This window comes from Theobroma cacao, chromosome 4 (assembly GCF_053813885.1).
Source record: "Theobroma cacao isolate CCN51 chromosome 4, ASM5381388v1, whole genome shotgun sequence".
NCBI classification, from domain to species: domain Eukaryota; kingdom Viridiplantae; phylum Streptophyta; class Magnoliopsida; order Malvales; family Malvaceae; genus Theobroma; species Theobroma cacao.
The window spans coordinates 38,945,192-38,963,539 of NC_142642.1; the positions used below are offsets into that span (position 1 = coordinate 38,945,192).

Here is an 18,348-nt window from a genome sequence, read left to right on the forward strand (position 1 = left end):
ATATTGAGTAAGATGTATCAGATGTTTTGTCTAAATCTAATATGTGCAATTTCACTTCATTTCTTTTAAGTTATGGAAAAAAAAATAAAAAATATGCACTTGTATCAAATTATAGGTATAATATATAAAAAAACTCATAAATTATATTAAATAATTTTATATAAGTTTTTATACTTTTATTACATTCAATCAAATCTTTATATTTTTTTTGAATCACATAAATTCTTGTACTTTTATTTTAAATCGAATAAATTCTTATACTTTTTATTTTAGATCAAATAAATTTTTACTATTAATTTGATTTAATCAAAATATCAATTGTTATTCTATGTCGTGTGATGCTTTATATGGCATGCTAAATATCATAATTGATTATATGCTAATATATCATAATTGATGACGACATGACATGTTAATTTGGTATAATAACATGATCATGTGACATTTTTCACTCTCCACATCAATATCATGTCAGTACCATGTAAATATAAAAGGATAAGTAATATTTTTACTAATGATTATTAGTCAATCATTAATCATAAAAACTTATTTGATTCAAAATAAAAGTATAGGTTTTGATTAAACAAAACAAAAAATAAAGACTTATTTGAATATTTTTAAATAATTTAAGAACTTATTTGAATATTATGTCTAAATTATATTAATATGTTTTATATGAAAATAAAAAATTATTCAATATAAAATAATTTACAATCATGTAAAATTACAAAAAAAATTAATAAAACAATAATTAATAATAAATCATGTTTCTTAATAAAAATATTGTTTTATTTTTATGTCATGATAAAATGAGATGAATTATAAACAGGTAAAATCAAAAAAGATAAGTACAAAAGGAAATCATTCCTTTCAAGTTTGTTAAATACAAATTTTCTATTTTATTAAATCTTTTGCAATAATAATAAAAAGTTTTATACGAGTAAAATTATAAATAATTATTAAAATAACTTTTTGCACAAGAATTAAAAAGAAATTACAGTGACAACGACACGACAACGGCCTCAGTTCAATTAAATTATTCATTAGTATACAGCGAAGCGAATTGAATCTTTATCAAATCGTACAACAAATCTCAAACTGTATATCTGCACGTCGAAGGAATTCTTTTAGCTATAGCAAAATGGCCTTTCACTTTGAACCATATAGCAGAGAGCCATAACGTCCATGAACCCCAAAATGATTAGGCAAAATGATTAAGGAAAAGAATTAAGCAATTGAAGGGAACAATAGCTAATTAGGCAACAAAATGATTATCAAGTAGAAAAAACATTATGAAACAAATTGCAAGTTTATTGATTCTTCCCAACCCCGTATTCGAATGGACGATAATTTTCACTTTATGGGAAAAACATATACAGGGACTTATTTTACGATATAGACAAATTCATATATATATATATATATATATATTTCTTTTTAGTTTTATATTTATATTTGATATTATATTTGTGTCAAATAAATTTTCAAATTTTAAAAGAATTAATATGCAAAACCAAAATTATTAAGCACTAAAAAGATTAACTAGTGGATGAAAATTTTTATATATGAAATAAATAAAAAGAATATATTATCAAATTCAAAAAAAAATATCTCCTTTTTATCTTCACCTTTTCACTATCATATTTTTCATATCAATCTAAACATGCAATCGCAATATTAATGAAGTTAAAGGTGACAATAAGTTATTTAAGATTTATTGAAAAATTTAATTATATTTTGCTATATATATAATTACAAAATTATATGATATGTTACACGTATGGTACGATTCGTTACAATACTAATTGAAAAAGATACGAATCGATAACTATGTACTTCTATTAAATAACGTACATGTATCCAAAGGCGGACCTAGAGAATTTTCTAAGTGATGTCATAATTAAAATAATAATTAAAAAATAAATATGTTAAAATTCATAAAGTAGAAGTTTAAAAATTAAATTAAAGAAAATATAAATTCAATACATTTATTTAATACTTAAAAGTAAAAATATCTAAAAAAACTATAATTATCCACGACGATTTTTCATATTTTAAAAACATTGTATGATAGTATCAGTGGCCCTTTCTACAAATATGCTCTTCTAATTCATCTTGATCATTATAATGATACTCAGAAATTTTTTTCCTTAATTCAGGATATGCCGGAAGAGTACTTAAATCAAATTCATTACAACTTTGCTTAGACAAATTTTGACTATGATCATTAGTAGAATTTGTTGTTGTTGTTGTACAGAATCTAATTCTTGTGAGACAATTTGTCAAACCCTGCTTTGTAAAATAATTATAATATCATTCACATGCTCGATAGAATGTTTGTATATTTAGGAAGTTCGAGAAATCGTTAAAAGACGATATTGCCTCTAATGGTATCATTAAGTCGATTAAGCCTCGAACTAGTTCAAATAGGAATTTTAAGGTGAAATTAAGAGTTTCACAGTTCAGGGATGACTCAAAATGGTAATTAGGAGTTCGAGGATCAATTCGGAGTCAAATTGAAATTTTCACTATATAAGGGTAAAATTGTAATTTTTCCATCTGCGGATAAAATTTGAGATTTTGAGAGAATTTAGATCACATTTGAAAAATTGGGGAATGATATGAGTATAAGGGATAAAAAATATGTCTATGGACAATTTTTCAGTTTTTGGGGCAAAAATGTAATTTTTGATTTTTACGGGGGTAAAAGTGTAAATATCAAAAATTACTTCACCAAAACTTTGGAAAAATCTGGAAATTTCACTTAAGACTTGGATAAGTCAAAGGGAATGCATGGTGGAAAAAGTAGGACAAATGGATGGCTAGAAAAAAAAAATGAATTAATAAAATATTTAAAATATGAATAAAATAATATTATTTCATTAAACAATAAAAAAGGCATAAAAAAATCAGCCCACCCATTCTTCTTCTTCAACATTCGGCCAAGCAAGAAACAAGAGAGAGAAAGGAGAAAATAAAACCCTAGCTAAGAAATTTAAAGGGAAAATAGGTGGAAATTCAAAAATCAAGTGAAAAAAGGTAACATTTCTTAAATTTGTCTTGTGCTTTACCTTTCCCATGCATTTTCCATCATTTTTCATGGTTGAATCATGTGATTTGAGGATGATTTGAATTCTGGTCATATGGGTTTAGAGAGAGAAAGTTGTTAGATAAATTTGATTTTGAGCTATGTTAGTGTTTAGTGTTAGTTTAGCATATTTAGGAACAAAACAACAAGAAAAGAATTTATTTTCCTCCATTACCATTATTGGCTGAATTTTCTAGGGGAATATTGGCTGATGATCTTGATGTTTATTTGAGGAATTATGATGACTAATGATGAATTATGAGTCTAGAAAAATAATGGAAATTTTTGGAGCAAAAATATGAATTTTTACCCATTAGGGGTATTTTCGTAATTTGCTATCAGGACTGATAATTTGCACCACACCGAGGGACATTAAGTCAATTTGGGTGCAATTGAGGTATAGAAACTGAAAAAAATTAATTTGAGATTAAATTGGACGCGTTAGTAATTTAATCGGGTAATAGGCCGAATTAGGTCAGCACCGCATTTAAGCGGTAGTCGGATAAGTTGCATGTCATATCATGCATATATACCGAGCCTGAATTGATTTTATAATGGTCAAGCATTGATGTGGTGAATTATGTATTGTACATTGTGGATAGGTGGTGAGCAAATTACACTGGTAAAAGTACCAAAATTGTGCTTGAAGACTGGGATTAGGAGTACATCGACTCCTAGAACTGTGAGTGGACAATTTATCGTCTTAAATATCTAGAGTTATTATACTTGTTTGATGCTTTTATTGAATGGTGAATTTAAATTATAAAATATTATATTTTCCAATTAAAATGTTTTTTAATAAAAAAATGAGATTTTTACTGGTTTTGAAAACTAATATTGTTTGGGGAAAATTGAGTATATGGAGACTGTGTTGAAATTTATGATTTTATATGTTATTGAAATTGTGGCTTATGACACTATGGTAGCATGATGGCTAAATTTTTTAGGTTGGCATGAAGTATATGAACTGTTTTGGATTGGTCTCGATAGACTGGATTATATTTTATTCGCCACATTATGTTACTGGAATTTTTATTGGTCTGGTGGTATATTAAACGGTCACTGCAGTGGTGGGGGTTTCCGTGGACTGCCTATGAGAGGGGCACGGTAACTCAATTATATACTTACCTCCAGGGGGAGATGTTGGGTGAAGTATCTCCTGAGGTATGATTTGAGTGCACCTCACGTTCGGGCCACCACGTGAGAGTGAGACTCAGCCAACGCCAAGGAACGGCTGTGTGTCAGATGTGAAAACATGTTTATAGGTATGGGTCATTGAACAGCCTTGGCGGTCTCAGTGGGATACCTTGACGAAGGTACCCGCGAGAATGATATTGGCAGGGGCCAAGTTTAAAAAAATTCATAAGTCGGGGAAATTTTGATGAAAAGAAATTATTTGGTATAGATTGAAACGAATTTTGTGTTATGAACATTATTGAGATATAACGTTTTTATATTGTCTCCATCTACTCGGCTTTAGATGCTTTTGATGGTAATTGTTTACTCACTGGGATTATTTAATCTCACCCCTCTTCCTATCCATTTTTCAGGCTCAGGACAGTTTGTCGATAGTTGATTAAGACGAGAATTAATCTCGAAGTTGCATCATAGGAAGTAAGGGTTCGTAGCTCTACACTTTCTTGGTTAGTTAGGGGCCCACGTGTCACTGTAAACGAAATTTCATACTTTAATTATCTTTATTACTATATAACTAAATTTATTTTACTTTTACGCTACAAAAGTTATTTTAAGAAGACTTTGAAAATATTGTGTTTTAAGAAAATAGAATATTTTATTTAATGTTTTTATTATATTCAAATAGCTATAATTTTAATTTAAATGAATGTTGTAGACTTCAAAATTTAATTTAAATCATGAAATATTTGTTTCCACTTACATATTACATTTTTCGGATTTCAAAATTTTAAAAAAAAAAAATTTGACGAAAATGCCTCTGTGAGCTAGAAAATAATATTTTATTATTTTGAGTTGGAACCAACTTATGTTTTCTTGAAATGCGAGATTTATCTAATTGTCGCTCACCGGGGAGATGCGGAAGTTGATGCTAAGCCTTGCGGGGTTTCGATCGACATTCGGGGTAATGAGTGCTTATCGGGACGTCGCGGCGGTTGTCACTGGCTCGATGGGAGTTCCGGGTCGTGACACAATTTCTTTTCTTTTAGAATATCTTTCCATGGCTTATTTATCTAAAATTATAAAAATTTGTTAAAAATTACTACTCATTAGCATAAACTAAAATATTAGAATTAAATAAAATATGATCTTACATAACAAATAATCAGGTTCAACAACTAATAATATGACAAATTTTTATTCATTGTTCAAAATTAAATATAACAATCTACAAACCATAAAAAGTTAAATACAAAAATCAAATAAGCAATATCTACAAAATAAATCAAAAAAAGAAAAACTAATAAATTCAAGATTATAATTATGAATCCAAACTATCAAATTAATCAAAAAATATTTAGACATAAAATATTTAAAAACTTAACTTGTATTGAAAATTATTTACAATTGAAATCCAATTGAGCTGTTTTGAGAGAGTGAAAAACACAACCAAAGATTGAGAGGAGGAAAGTTACTATAGGCCAAAACTTATTGTGTAAGTCTTTTTGCTTGTGTGATATGAGATGTGCTTTAAATTAAATGCAAAATACAAGCAAAGACTACGTGCAAGTGCACACGATCGCAACAAGTAATATAGTGATGAGTTGAGTTTGTTGATCCATCGAAAAGTTGATCTAATAGTTGTTGCTAATTACTAAAATTAAAACGAGCTAATTTTATCCAAGTGCCAAATTTTGAGCTATGATTAAAAAGTAATCTAATTGACTAACTCTAATCTAAGAGGTGTAAATAACAAATTGAGGTGGAAGTAATGGTTTACTAGTCTAGGATTATGGTATCATTTAATATTTTACTTGAAATTGTGTTTACTTAATTACTTAATCTTAATGAAAATTGATGTTAGTCTATAATCTTAAAGTATGTGTAATTCTTCGTCGAGATATTACACAATTGCTTAACCTAATTAAATCACTATATGTCTATTGGAAACAACTGAATTAAGTTCTTTAAGCTAAGGTTCTAAAAATTGACTATGTGTGATAATTAAATGTATGTCTACTCTAATTGCACATCAAAACACTTAAATTCCTTTATAAGTGTATTGAACACACATTGCCCAAATTAAGGTCTAATTTAGACTAACTCTCTTAAGTATCATTTAAATACTTAGACACATTTAAATGGTGATCAAGCAAATAAATTTGCAATAAACTCAAATTTGAGTAAACATCAATATTTTCATTGAAAATAAGCAATAAACCAACGCAATATCCAAGTTATATATTAAAATCTACCATAATCCTAGATTAAAAATTTCAGTTTAACATATTAAATAGGAAAATACACATTTCAACAAAGTAAAGCATTGTTCTACACAAAGAGTTAGAAAGCGAAAATCAAATCTAGAGTGAGAAAATGATTTATTGCAGCTTTTTGATCCTTCAGCTCTTGATTTCTCTCTCTTTTTTTCCTTTTTGGTTGTTGCCTCTTTTTGCCCAAAATGGTCTCTCATAATCCTCATTTTCTTAGCTCAAAAACATGTATTTAAACCTTTCACTTTCAGCCCTAGCCATAAAACCCCGCGCAAAAATTTCTTCATTAAATGACATGTTCTCACTACAACCAAAATAAATTCTTACTGCAGTGAGAAACTCTCTGATTTAGAGCTATTTTTTTCATGTTTAAGGTATAAGGTTTTTGACTGCAGCCAAAATGGATTCTCACTGCAATCAAAAACACATGACACCATTTGATTAAAAAAATATTTATTTATTATATATATATACATGGGTCCACCCATGCATGTATCGCAAGACACATGTACGATATAAATAATATATTTTTTAATTTTTATATTACCTAATTATTTAAAAATTATTATTTATTTATTTTTTTGATTGAAACTTGATAAATTAATTTTTATAAATTTTAATCTTTAAAATTTAGATTTTAGAAAAAAATATTAAAAAAAATCATATTTCCCTTAAACTTTAATATATTAAAAATTTTTTAATTTTTAATTAATAAATTAGCATTAAAATACATATTTTAAGGGTTTAAATAAAAAAATAAAACTTGGTTCTATCAAGTAAAATTCTAGTGTAAAGCAAGGTAAATAGTCAAAACTAATAAATGCATCAACTCAAAATTAACAAAAACAATTAATAAACACATCAATGAAATATGAATTAAAAGAAGAAACTCATTACTTTCAACTACATCACCATTTTCAAGAGTTTTCAATCCTTCACCATCTTTAATCAATTTCATTTTTGTATATATATATATATGACACACAATTTGTTACAATACTAGTAAAAAACTATACAAATTTATATATATTATATCGTTATCATTAAATATCGTATGTGTATCACACAATACACATATGATATGAAACAATGACTCTTAATCATTCACCCTCTTTAATCAATTACTTCATATATATGACACGCGATATTTTTTTTTTATGTTGAAAATTCTCGCAGGACCCAACTACCTTATAATTATTTTATTAATAATTGAAAATTTTAGTACAATGGGGATGGGAACCAAAACCTTACCTCTAAAATTACATGAGCATAAGACAAAATCGAAAAAGCACTAAAAGTAGACAACTCTAATTTACGTGCATAACAAGTGATGCTACAGTAAAATAGAGGTCGCCCACTATTACAGAGAAAAAACAAACTAGAATAGCAAGAAACATAAATAAGGAGTACTACTCCTTTACAATTACTTAAATCGAACATAAGGTAAATTCAACTTATCTAACTTAAGCATACCATACAATTCACCTTGAGCTTCAGTTATTACACAAAGATTCTAATGTGTGTATCATTGATTTGACAGGAAATTTGCAGCTTAGTTACCTTCTCGAAAGATATGCAAAATTCTATAAGAGATATTACTCAGACACTTTCTGATGGACTCCAACAAATACTATATATCATAGGACCCTTTTTGAGCTTGCTGAACCATTTGAATCACCACCAACGCATCCATTTCTATTCACAACCTCTCAATATGTCGTTCTTTACATAAGAGTAATCCTCGGAGCAATGCACGTAGTTTTGCCTGCAAGGAATTACAAGGACCTATATTCTCTGAGAAACTAAAGACAAGCTTACCTGTATGATCATGAAGCAATCCTCCACTTGCTGCTCTCTGACAATTCCGGGAACTGCCATCTACATTCAATTTGTATTCACCTGTAGAGGGTTTTACCCAATGAATAATTTGAGGAGTTGTATAGTATTTAGGGGGAAATATGAAACCCCACATAGCTGCTATGTCTGTATCTCTTTTCCATTGCCATTGTTTCAAAAGAAAACCATCTTGTAACTGCCTTAAAAGTTTCATACTTTTCCACACCACTTTATCAGAATACATACCCAGTTGCCTGTGCTTAGCATCATTTCTTTCAAACCATAAAAACTAGCATATAAATAAAGGAATTAAAATGCGGACATGACCTTTTTTTACATAATCACCTGAATAATACCATGCCCAAATAATCTGAGAAACATGTTGAGGATTTGAAACATAGGTTTGAAAAAATTTTACAAAAAAATCCCAAACTTGTTTCGCTACCAAATTATCCCAGAGGACATGCATTAGTGACTCTTCAAAATTGCAGCATACACATTTATAAGCCAAATGAATACCTTTTTCCTTCATCCGAAGCTCAACCGGAATCCAATTATTAAGTACTCTCCATAAGAAAAAGGAAATGGATAATCGGATACTTCTATGCCAAATAAATGAACCCATTGCACTAGATGATTGTTGTTGCCTTACTGCCTCCCAAGCACTCTAGGTAGTGAATTCCTCATTCAAAGTTAGGGCCCAGTAAGCTACATCTTCCTGTGATTTATCGAAAGGAATCTGCAATATCTCATCAACTAAATTCACAGGCAAATATAATTTCAATCTATCAACATCCCAGCTATCACTATTATAAAATTTATTAACAAAGGACATGTCGTTCTTGAATGAAGGGAACGAAGTTACCAAGGGTTGGTCTCCCATCCAATAGTCATGCTAGAAAAAAAGTTCCCATTTTCCTATCTTCCATCGAGTGTTCTGCAGAGCCACATCCCAACCACCAACCATCCATTTCCAAACTTGAGAATCATGTAGCTTCAGTTGGACATATTGGCGTATTCGGCCAAGGCAATATTTGGTTCTCAGAAACTGTGTCCATAAGCTATTACCAGTTTGGAATCTCCACCATAATTTAAATGTAAACGCCTTATAGACATCTTTCATGTTTCGGATATCTAGTCCCCTTCTGAACATGAAAATGTGGTTTTAGTCCAATCTGCCCAATGCATCTTCTTAATGTATACAATATGTGTTATACGATTTGTTACAATATTAATGAAAAATTATATAAATTTATATATTATATTATTATCATTAGATTTCTTATGTGTATCGCACGACACACGTACGATACGAAATAATATATTATTTAAGTTTTATCCTCTCTAATTAATAAAATCACATACTGAAAACTTCATCTAAATATGTTGGTTTTTTTTCTCTTTCAACTAGTATTCCTTTATCTTTACTAGTTTTAATCAAATATTACACATGTACTGCACCACATACATACGATATGAAACAATATTAATTTTAACTTTTATCCTATCCAATTACTGAAATCATATACTAAAAACTTGGATAAAATATAAAAAAACCCTAAAAATGACATTTTTGGTTTTTATTATTTGAAAATAATGTTTTTCACTAATGATTGTTAACATCGTTAATTAACAATTAAATTAATAAATATGATTTAAGACAATTGAGAATACATAATAGAAAGAAATCACACATACCATCTCCAACAATAAACTCTACCTATCAGATTTCAAAATGACTATACCATCTTTAAAACAAGCTTCATTATTGTCATAAATAAAAGAAAATCACAATAAGCAAACAGTCCAAATAATCACAAGAAAATTTAATTATTTAAGTAGTGAGAGTTGATGAATGGATAAAGAATTGAAAATTTGTACATATATCATTTTTCCCTTTCAACAAAATCTTTATTAGTCCAAAAAAGTAACTTTAATTTAAATTCAACAATTATATTCAATAGTTGTATTGTGAAAATGGTAATTTTGGACTTTTTCATGATTTTGACACTCTCCTTCCAACTCTTCGTTACTTCTCCTGCATTGTAAGAAGAGAATACATACTCCAAATAATCAACTTAAATATTTAAATGAGATCTTTTTTATTGAAATTAAAAAAAATTATTATTAGTTGGAGATCATTAAAAATATATTATATTTATTGAGAATTATTAGTATTATGTGAATTGAGAAGTGATAAAAAATAAAAAACTATTAAGCATATAATTGAAAAAGTGAGAGAATATGTAATTTTATTAATTATTTTGACTTTTACATAAATAAAGAAATAAGATAAATAATTAAAAATTAATAAGAGATAGGAAGTGAAAGAAAATAAATATTTAATTTAAGAAATATTTTATTAATTATTTTTAATTTTAAACTTTTTAATATAAATAATTATATTATATAACATTATAAAATTATGAAGCCTAAAGCAAAGACTTTGATGACTTAATCCTAAAGCCGGCCTTGCGTTTCACTGAATGCGACACACTGGTATTGTCTCGACAGCGCCTCCAGCATGAGGTGCTTTCTCAAAGCTTTTGAGCGCGGCCTTGATCTTCTCCCGTTTCTTCTTCTACAGGAGGGAGGATTGTCATTATTGCTATTAGGTGCAAGGATATAAATTAATTAAAAGAAAAAGCAGCAGCACGTACTACCTTAATTTTATTGAGCACTACCGGAACAATTGCACCAGAGTTTTCTCCATCGTCTTCCACATCATACATACGCAGAGATGAACCCTGAGAAAGAATGTGTACATGATAATAATGAATATTAAAACTTGAATCAAGGATAAAATATATAAAATTTTTGGATTATTATGATATAAATTTTGGTGATTGAGTTTTTAAATTTTACAAATACATGGATTACGAGTTTTGTCCTTCTTAATTTCAACAGTGATTATATTATCACAAACATGTAGATTTTAAACTATACGAATATTATAAAATTTTAATAAAGTAAAAAAAATATTGCTTGTAAATTTAATATTGAAATCAGAGGATATATTGCTGATAATAATATATTCTATTTGTTTGATATATTATATATACATACAGTCATATATGCAAGTAAAACAAGAGTTGCAGTACTACCTTCTTTGGCTTTGTTGTAGAATGTAGACATGAGATATATTATTAATTTAAAAAAAGATAAATTTCACCTTTTATCTCTTATGATTTTAATTTTTTTTATATGACACTTTATGATTTTTTTTTTCTATTAACACTTTGTGAATACTTTTTTATCTAGAAAATATTAGCCAAGGAGAAAGGTATAGCAAGCTTGACAATTGTATCAACGAAGAATTTTCTCAGTTTGGTTACGAGTTAGTACCGACGAACCTGATTTGGGAATTTTACGCCATTTAATGCAGTTCTCCTATTGGCTTCAAGCAAACTGAAGTTATCCAAAAATTGACGATGAGGGTGACTTCTATATTTCTTAGCCTTGTAACATTGAAGGCAAAGGCAATACTTGGTCGAGCTGTGGAAGCATTCCACGCAACAAAAGTAGATATCTTTGATAAATTCATCACAACCATTGCAAAATGGCCTTCCACTTTGAACTATATAGTAGAGAGTCATGACGTCCATGAACCCCAATTTGTTGGCATCATTTCCTGCGCAAAGCTCCTTGAACAAATTAGAACTCCTATAAGCGTCACATGGTTTTTGCTTCATGAATTCCAGGAATTCTTCGAGCTCTATATGCCCATCACCATTGAAGTCAATTTCATTGAAAAACTTTTGAGCCTCCTTCTGAATATTTTTGGGGGCAAGCTCATAGTAGGCATTAGCAATTTGGCGCAATTTGTCCATCTCTCTATCGAAGCTTGGATGACTTTTTTTTTTTTTCTGAATAATTTCAATTTGAGCAAAGACAAATGGTTTATTTTGATATTATGGAGGCAGCAACATTATATAACCATCATGATACTACGCAAAATTGCAAGTCAATGGAGTTGCTCATTTCCCGCATTGGACCGGCAAGAAAAAACGTGTGCGTGGACAGTTTCCAAAATATACTTTCTGAAAAAAACATATATATGGACGTTTTTAAGGGTATAAGTAGTTTTCATTTCTTTTTCTTTTACCAACTTGGATGTATGTTTATTAAGTAAGAGGGGAAAATGAATGGTAGTCAGACAATGATAGATGTTTGCATGACATAAATTAGGGATGGTGGTTCATGCATGGAAATTGCTTGGACAATTTCCAAGCAATCAATGCCCGTTCAAGTCAACCAACTTGTAGACTCTTTTGTCAAGGGGCGAGTGCAATTTCTTGGAGCATGGTGTGTAATTTGAGTCCCTTGTGGGCACACAACTGGTATCCTAAGTCATTGGAGTATTGTAAATTGAACGTATAGGTGACGCAAAGCACACCCAAGTTTCTGGAAAGTTTGTCATCACTACAATATTATCACAAACATTATATAACGATGACCAATACTAGGTAGAAACAACATTATGAAATAAATTGCAAGTCGATAGATTCCTTCCAATCTTGTATCTCGACCGACAATAATTTTCACTTTCAAAGAAAAACATATACAAGGACTTATTCCACAATATAGACATTTACCAAATTGTGTGTATAAGTATCAATTTAAATGATACTAAGATTACAATAAAATAAATAAATGTTAATTTAATTTTAAAGGGTTATATCTATATTTGATGTTTTATTTGTGTCAAATAAATCTTCAATTTCAAAAGGTGGATTAGTGGATGGAAAATTTTATTTTATATATAAAATAAATGAAAAGAATTTAATGATAAATTAAAAAAAATATCTACTTTTTATTTTCACTTTTTCATTAAGATATTTTTCATATCAATCTAATCAAGTAAGTACAATATTTTTTTTAAAACAAATTTATTAGCCTCACAATCGTATTGTCATTTCAAGTCTCTTCTTTAGGTCGCAAAAGACTTCCATGGCATGGTAAATTCGGTTTGAACTAGGGATGTCAATGGGTAGGGTACTTGTTAATTTTGAGATACTCGAACCCTATAACTACTCAAATATTTTTTAAATTTATTACTCTAATCCGAACTTTAATATATATTTGCTACTTGATAATTACTTGAACTTGTTTAAAAATCCAGTTATGTAAAAAAATTATTAAAATGATCTTCATGAGTTCTCAATTATTCGAACCCGAATCCTTATCTATATTCATACACAATAATATTTTTCATCCATATTCCATATAATTAACTAATAATTAAATCTATAAAAGCACACAAATAATGAAATTTAAATAATGAAAAACAAATATCTCAAATATGAACTTAAATAACTAAAAACAAATATCTAAACAATAAATTAAATAACATTACAAGTTTAATTAATTATATAAATTTGTCCTTAATTATATGAAATTAAAAAAAATATCTAGGTTCCAAAACTATTCTAATCTCACAAGTATATATATTATAAGCTTATATAAATAAAGATATATATTATAATTAATAATTTTATAAGTTATAATTTTTGTAATATTAACACAAAATAGAAAATAAATATGTTTATATTTAAAGTAAATATAATAAAAGTATATATGTATAATAGTAATTATATTCTTTGTAAATTAATACAATATATAAAGTATATATATTAAAAGACATTACAAGTTAATTAATAATTATAGTTTTATGAATTAATTTAATTAATAATATGAGTTTATCTTTAATTACATGAAATTAAAAAAAAATTAAGTTTCGTATATAAGTTTATATAAATAAAGATATATATTATAATTAATAATTTTATAAGTTATAATTTTTATAACGTTAACACAAAATAAAAAGTAAATATGTTTATATTTAAAATATAATAGTAATTATATTTTTTATAAATTAACATAATAAATAGAGTATATATTAAAAAATATTATAAATTAATTAATAATCATAATTTTATAAATTAATTATATAAATTTATGTTTAATTATATAAAATTATAAAAAAAATATAATCGAAATCGAGTATTAGGTACTCAAGGGTGATACCCGAATCTATCAAAAGCCATCTTAATTGCTCTTGACTTGACTTAGAAAAAATAAAACCATAATTACACAACACTAGAAATCAACGTTCCCTGCTATTTCAAGCACAGCAACAACACCGCCATCACAAAAGAACCATTATTGCATAACAACCAACCATTGTGCAATTCCAAAAATCAAAAACCGACAGCCTATTGTAAAATCACAGCCACCCAAGACAAGCTCTATTCTTCATTGATTGTCCAGTCATGGCTCCCTAAAGAGCACCTTGGCACCTAGCAAACAGCACCTTCTGAAGTGTTCACATGGTCCCCACCAATCTGCTTATGCCTGTTGTAATTCCACACCACTGAAGAAATTTATGGTCATGACATACCAAATGACAACATTGCACAATACTGATGGGAAAATCTCTATCATCTTTCCTAAACTTGAGGATCACACAAAATATAACTCTTCATTAAGCACTTCTTGCAAGCCATCTCATTTCCATTTCCATGTTATGTAGCATCAAATCCGCAGCTCCATCCAAGACCATCAGATAAACAAAAGTTACCAAAAATCACCTGCAAATCACCCCTACTTACAAAACACATTATCCAGACACAACTTTCCACAAAATAATTTAATTATATTTTTAAGAGACTTAAAAATAAATATTATTAATTTTTTTTAATTTAATTCAAAATTTTAAAGGACTTAAAAATAAATATTATTATTTTTTAAAAAAAATTAAAAAAATTTTTACCTCTCTTACTCTTTCTTATTCAATCTTTTCCTCTTCTTCCCTCAACAACAATAGACTCAAGATCTTAAGTTATTTTTTGCAAAGTAAAATCCTAAATTCTTAATTTTGATTCTTCAAAGTAATATTATATTACTCTTCTTCTTAATTTAATTCTTAATATTTATTTCACTCTCCTATTTGATATTATTTTCAAAAAATGATAATAGATAATGAGGTAAAATCTTTGATTTGTTGAGCAATGGCTGATCACTTGCCAGTTGACTGAAATGAATAAAGCAATTGAAAAAATGGGAAAGCAAAACATCATTCCCGAAGAAATATAATTGCCTTCCGGGAATATAAATGCAGCAGGTTCCAACTTGCATAGCAACGTGCAGCACTCAAAAAATCTAGAACTCAAGCTTTCTTCAACACCCAGCAGGCCCACATATTCCAAGTTCGTTGGAGATTAAATAGGACAAAACAAAAATCTATCGAGCACAATTCCTTTTACATCTATGAACAGATGAACCGAAAAACAATCCTAAATAAAAATTCATTTTTCTTTTTTACAGTGTGAGTCCCACAAGATTATATCACGTTGACGCTTTCGAATGATTTCTTCATCGCCTGGGTTTCAAATAAAATTAAGTGATAAATAAACAATCACAATATATAAAAAACGATAAAGTAAGAAGAAGATTGAAATAAATTTTATCTTTAAGAATCAAAATTAAGAATTTAGAGTTTTGAAATTATAAGGGGAGTAGAATAATATGAGAAGAAGAAGAGATTGGTTGAGACGGAGTTGGAGAGAAAAAAAATATTTTTATTTTTTAAAATTAATAATATTTATTTTTAAATCTCTTAAAATGTTAAATTTATTTTTTAATATGGTAACACCAATTGATGTCCTGACTGTATATAAGAGTTATACACTGTCAGTGCATCAAATATAAATCTTATAAAATATCATATCTTAATTTGTTAGATTTACCTTAATGTGATAAAAAATAATTTAATAACAATTTTATTAAATATTTATTTTTTACGGCCGCATGTTCTTCCACCAAGAGGGGGAGGAAAAGTCATGATTCATCCACCCCTGTTGATCAGGTTCCTGCTGATATGTTGTGATCTATCTTCAACAGGCTTGATATCATTGATATTATTCGAGCGAAAGTTGTTTGTTCCTCTTGGAACTCACTGGGAGAAGAGCTTGTTCCAAGGACGCCCTGGCTTATGCTTCCTTCAAAAGAAGTAGAAGGAGGATATGATGTTGATAACAATGCCTATAGTGGCTTCTTGAAACTTGGGGAGAGTCAGGTTTGTAGCCTGAAAAAGATGCCGAAGGAGTTCAGGGAAAGTTGCTGCATTGGACCATTAAACGGGTGGCTCATTTTCTTGGAGGAAAAAGCTGTCCCGTTTCTATTCCACCCTTTCAGGCAAGTGAAAATTCCAACTTCCTTCATTATATGCTCTGCTAGGTTTACAAAGAATGGAAAGAAAGGCGGATGGTGTGTATGAAATAGCATATTTTGACGATTCTGAGGATTATTTTAGGCTAATAACTTGTCAATATAAAAAGCAATACCTACGAGAATATTTCATACGGAAAGCAATCTTGACAGGAGAACCCTATTGTAACAATAAAAAGTATGATGTGAACAAGTTGCGCAATGATGAAAAGATTGCATATCATGATAATGAAGACAGATGCTGGACTGAAGCACCTGACGCTAGGCATCCGCCCTACCAAGATATCATATGCCATGAAAATCATCTCTTAGCGTTGGGAGAGGGGAATAATATTGAAATATGGAATTTTCAAGACGGTTTTATGAGGAATATTAGGTATACTGTGCCTCCTTTTCCTGAGAAGTCACTCGCCAAAGGAAATTCCTTGAGAGATCTTTGTACTAGCTGGTTATACTTGGTCGAATCATGAGGGGATATCCTGCTAGTTGTGAGGTTTATTGGCGAGTTTGTGGAATCGGATGGGAAACTGGTTAGTGAAAAAGATTTATATGCTATCGGCATACAGCCTAAGGTTTGTCCTTACAGAACATTTTTATTTCATGTTTATACGTTGGATTTCAATGAGCTAAAATGGGTGGAGATGAACTCTCTCGACAATCGCGCTTTGTTTTTTGTGAAAATCAGTCTGTTTCAGTTTCAGCTCAATCTTTTCCCACCTGTGAAGAGAACTTAATTTATTACACTGATGATCACTGGGATAGAATGACAGAAGATTACTTATATGGAGGTCATGATATGGGCATATACAACCTGAATGATGGAATTGTCAAGCCAATATATGAATTCTCTTTTGGATAATATTCTGCCACCAACCTGTTTGATCATCCCAAACCCCAAGCCATGCTAGAGAGGCCTTGCAGTCTGCAGCAACTGCCTTTCTTCTCGACAACAACTTTCTTAGATTTTTATGCATGTTTTATGTTAAGAAAGGCTTTTGATGATGTATGTGAAAGATAAGCTCTTGTAGTGAATAATAGTTTCATTAATAATTAATGTAGACTCCTCAGCTTCTATTTTGCCAATGTAGTTTATGAAAGAAACTTCATATATAAGGCAGCCCAATTAGTTTGTTTTCTTTAATTGGTTTTGCAAAATCTTCAAATAATGATCTTGGGTTACTGTTGGTTTTGCAGTATTGCTATTAAACCTATTGATATTCATGCAAAATTAAAGTATTGCAAATTGTACATTATGTTCTTGTACAAATGACAACAGTTGGTGAAAAGCATCTATGTTATTGTTGAGGCTAAGATCAGAATACAAAAATAGTACTGTAAAAAAATTGCATGTCAAATTGGGTGGTTTTAGAGAAATATTTGAAACTTCTTCTTTTTTTTTTGAAAGATATTTTAAAATTTCTTCTTAAATCCTATATTCTTACCACAAAGACTAACCTTGGAGAATTTGAGTCAAATTGTGGATGTTTTAGAGGAGTTCTGGTTATAATATCAGCAATTATCCATTTATAAATGTAAAGTCTACCTAGACAGCAGCATGGGTTGCAGCATTATAATATGTTGACCTTGGCCTACTATCATATATAGTTTTACAATTGTTTTGAAATGAATAATAAAATTGATGTACAGCCAATGCTTTGGAAGTAACTCTCATGATTGGCAAATTGCAATTGATCAGGGTAAGTCTGGAAACAATGGAAAGAATGATTTCGGATGGCTGGCAAATTGCAAAAAAGTCTCTTTTCATGCATTAACCCCAACATTCAACTT

The 18,348-nt window shown here is 29.0% G+C and overlaps 1 protein-coding gene, 1 long non-coding RNA gene and 1 pseudogene across 7 annotated transcripts; 2 read left to right on the forward strand and 1 right to left on the reverse strand.

Annotated features, from left to right (window-relative positions):
* The first annotated feature begins 2,836 nt into the window (after nucleotides 1–2,836).
* LOC148763390 (uncharacterized) lies at nucleotides 2,837–4,837 on the forward strand. The gene is made up of 3 exons (XR_016025962.1): nucleotides 2,837–3,039; nucleotides 3,691–3,770; nucleotides 4,639–4,837. It is a non-coding gene; the product is annotated as an uncharacterized LOC148763390 (long non-coding RNA).
* Nucleotides 4,838–10,557: 5,720 nt separating this feature from the next.
* On the reverse strand, nucleotides 10,558–12,246 carry LOC18603333 (Calcium-binding EF-hand family protein). 6 transcript variants are annotated; one of them, XM_088805258.1, is made up of 4 exons: nucleotides 11,818–12,246; nucleotides 11,685–11,739; nucleotides 11,016–11,078; nucleotides 10,558–10,912 (listed from the first exon to the last, which is right to left on the reverse strand). In XM_088805258.1, exons 1-4 carry the CDS (start codon nucleotides 12,159–12,161, stop codon nucleotides 10,811–10,813), a joined length of 564 nt encoding a protein of 187 aa, XP_088661384.1. In that variant the 5' UTR covers nucleotides 12,162–12,246; the 3' UTR covers nucleotides 10,558–10,810. The 6 variants fall into 6 exon arrangements, with proteins under 6 accessions (XP_088661384.1, XP_017974780.2, XP_088661385.1 ...); XM_018119291.2 differs by having other exon boundaries at nucleotides 10,992–11,078; nucleotides 11,818–12,245; XM_088805259.1 differs by lacking the exon at nucleotides 11,685–11,739.
* A 3,729-nt stretch (nucleotides 12,247–15,975) lies between these two features.
* LOC148763391 (putative F-box protein At4g22660) lies at nucleotides 15,976–17,614 on the forward strand (annotated as a pseudogene).
* Nucleotides 17,615–18,348: the final 734 nt, after the last annotated feature.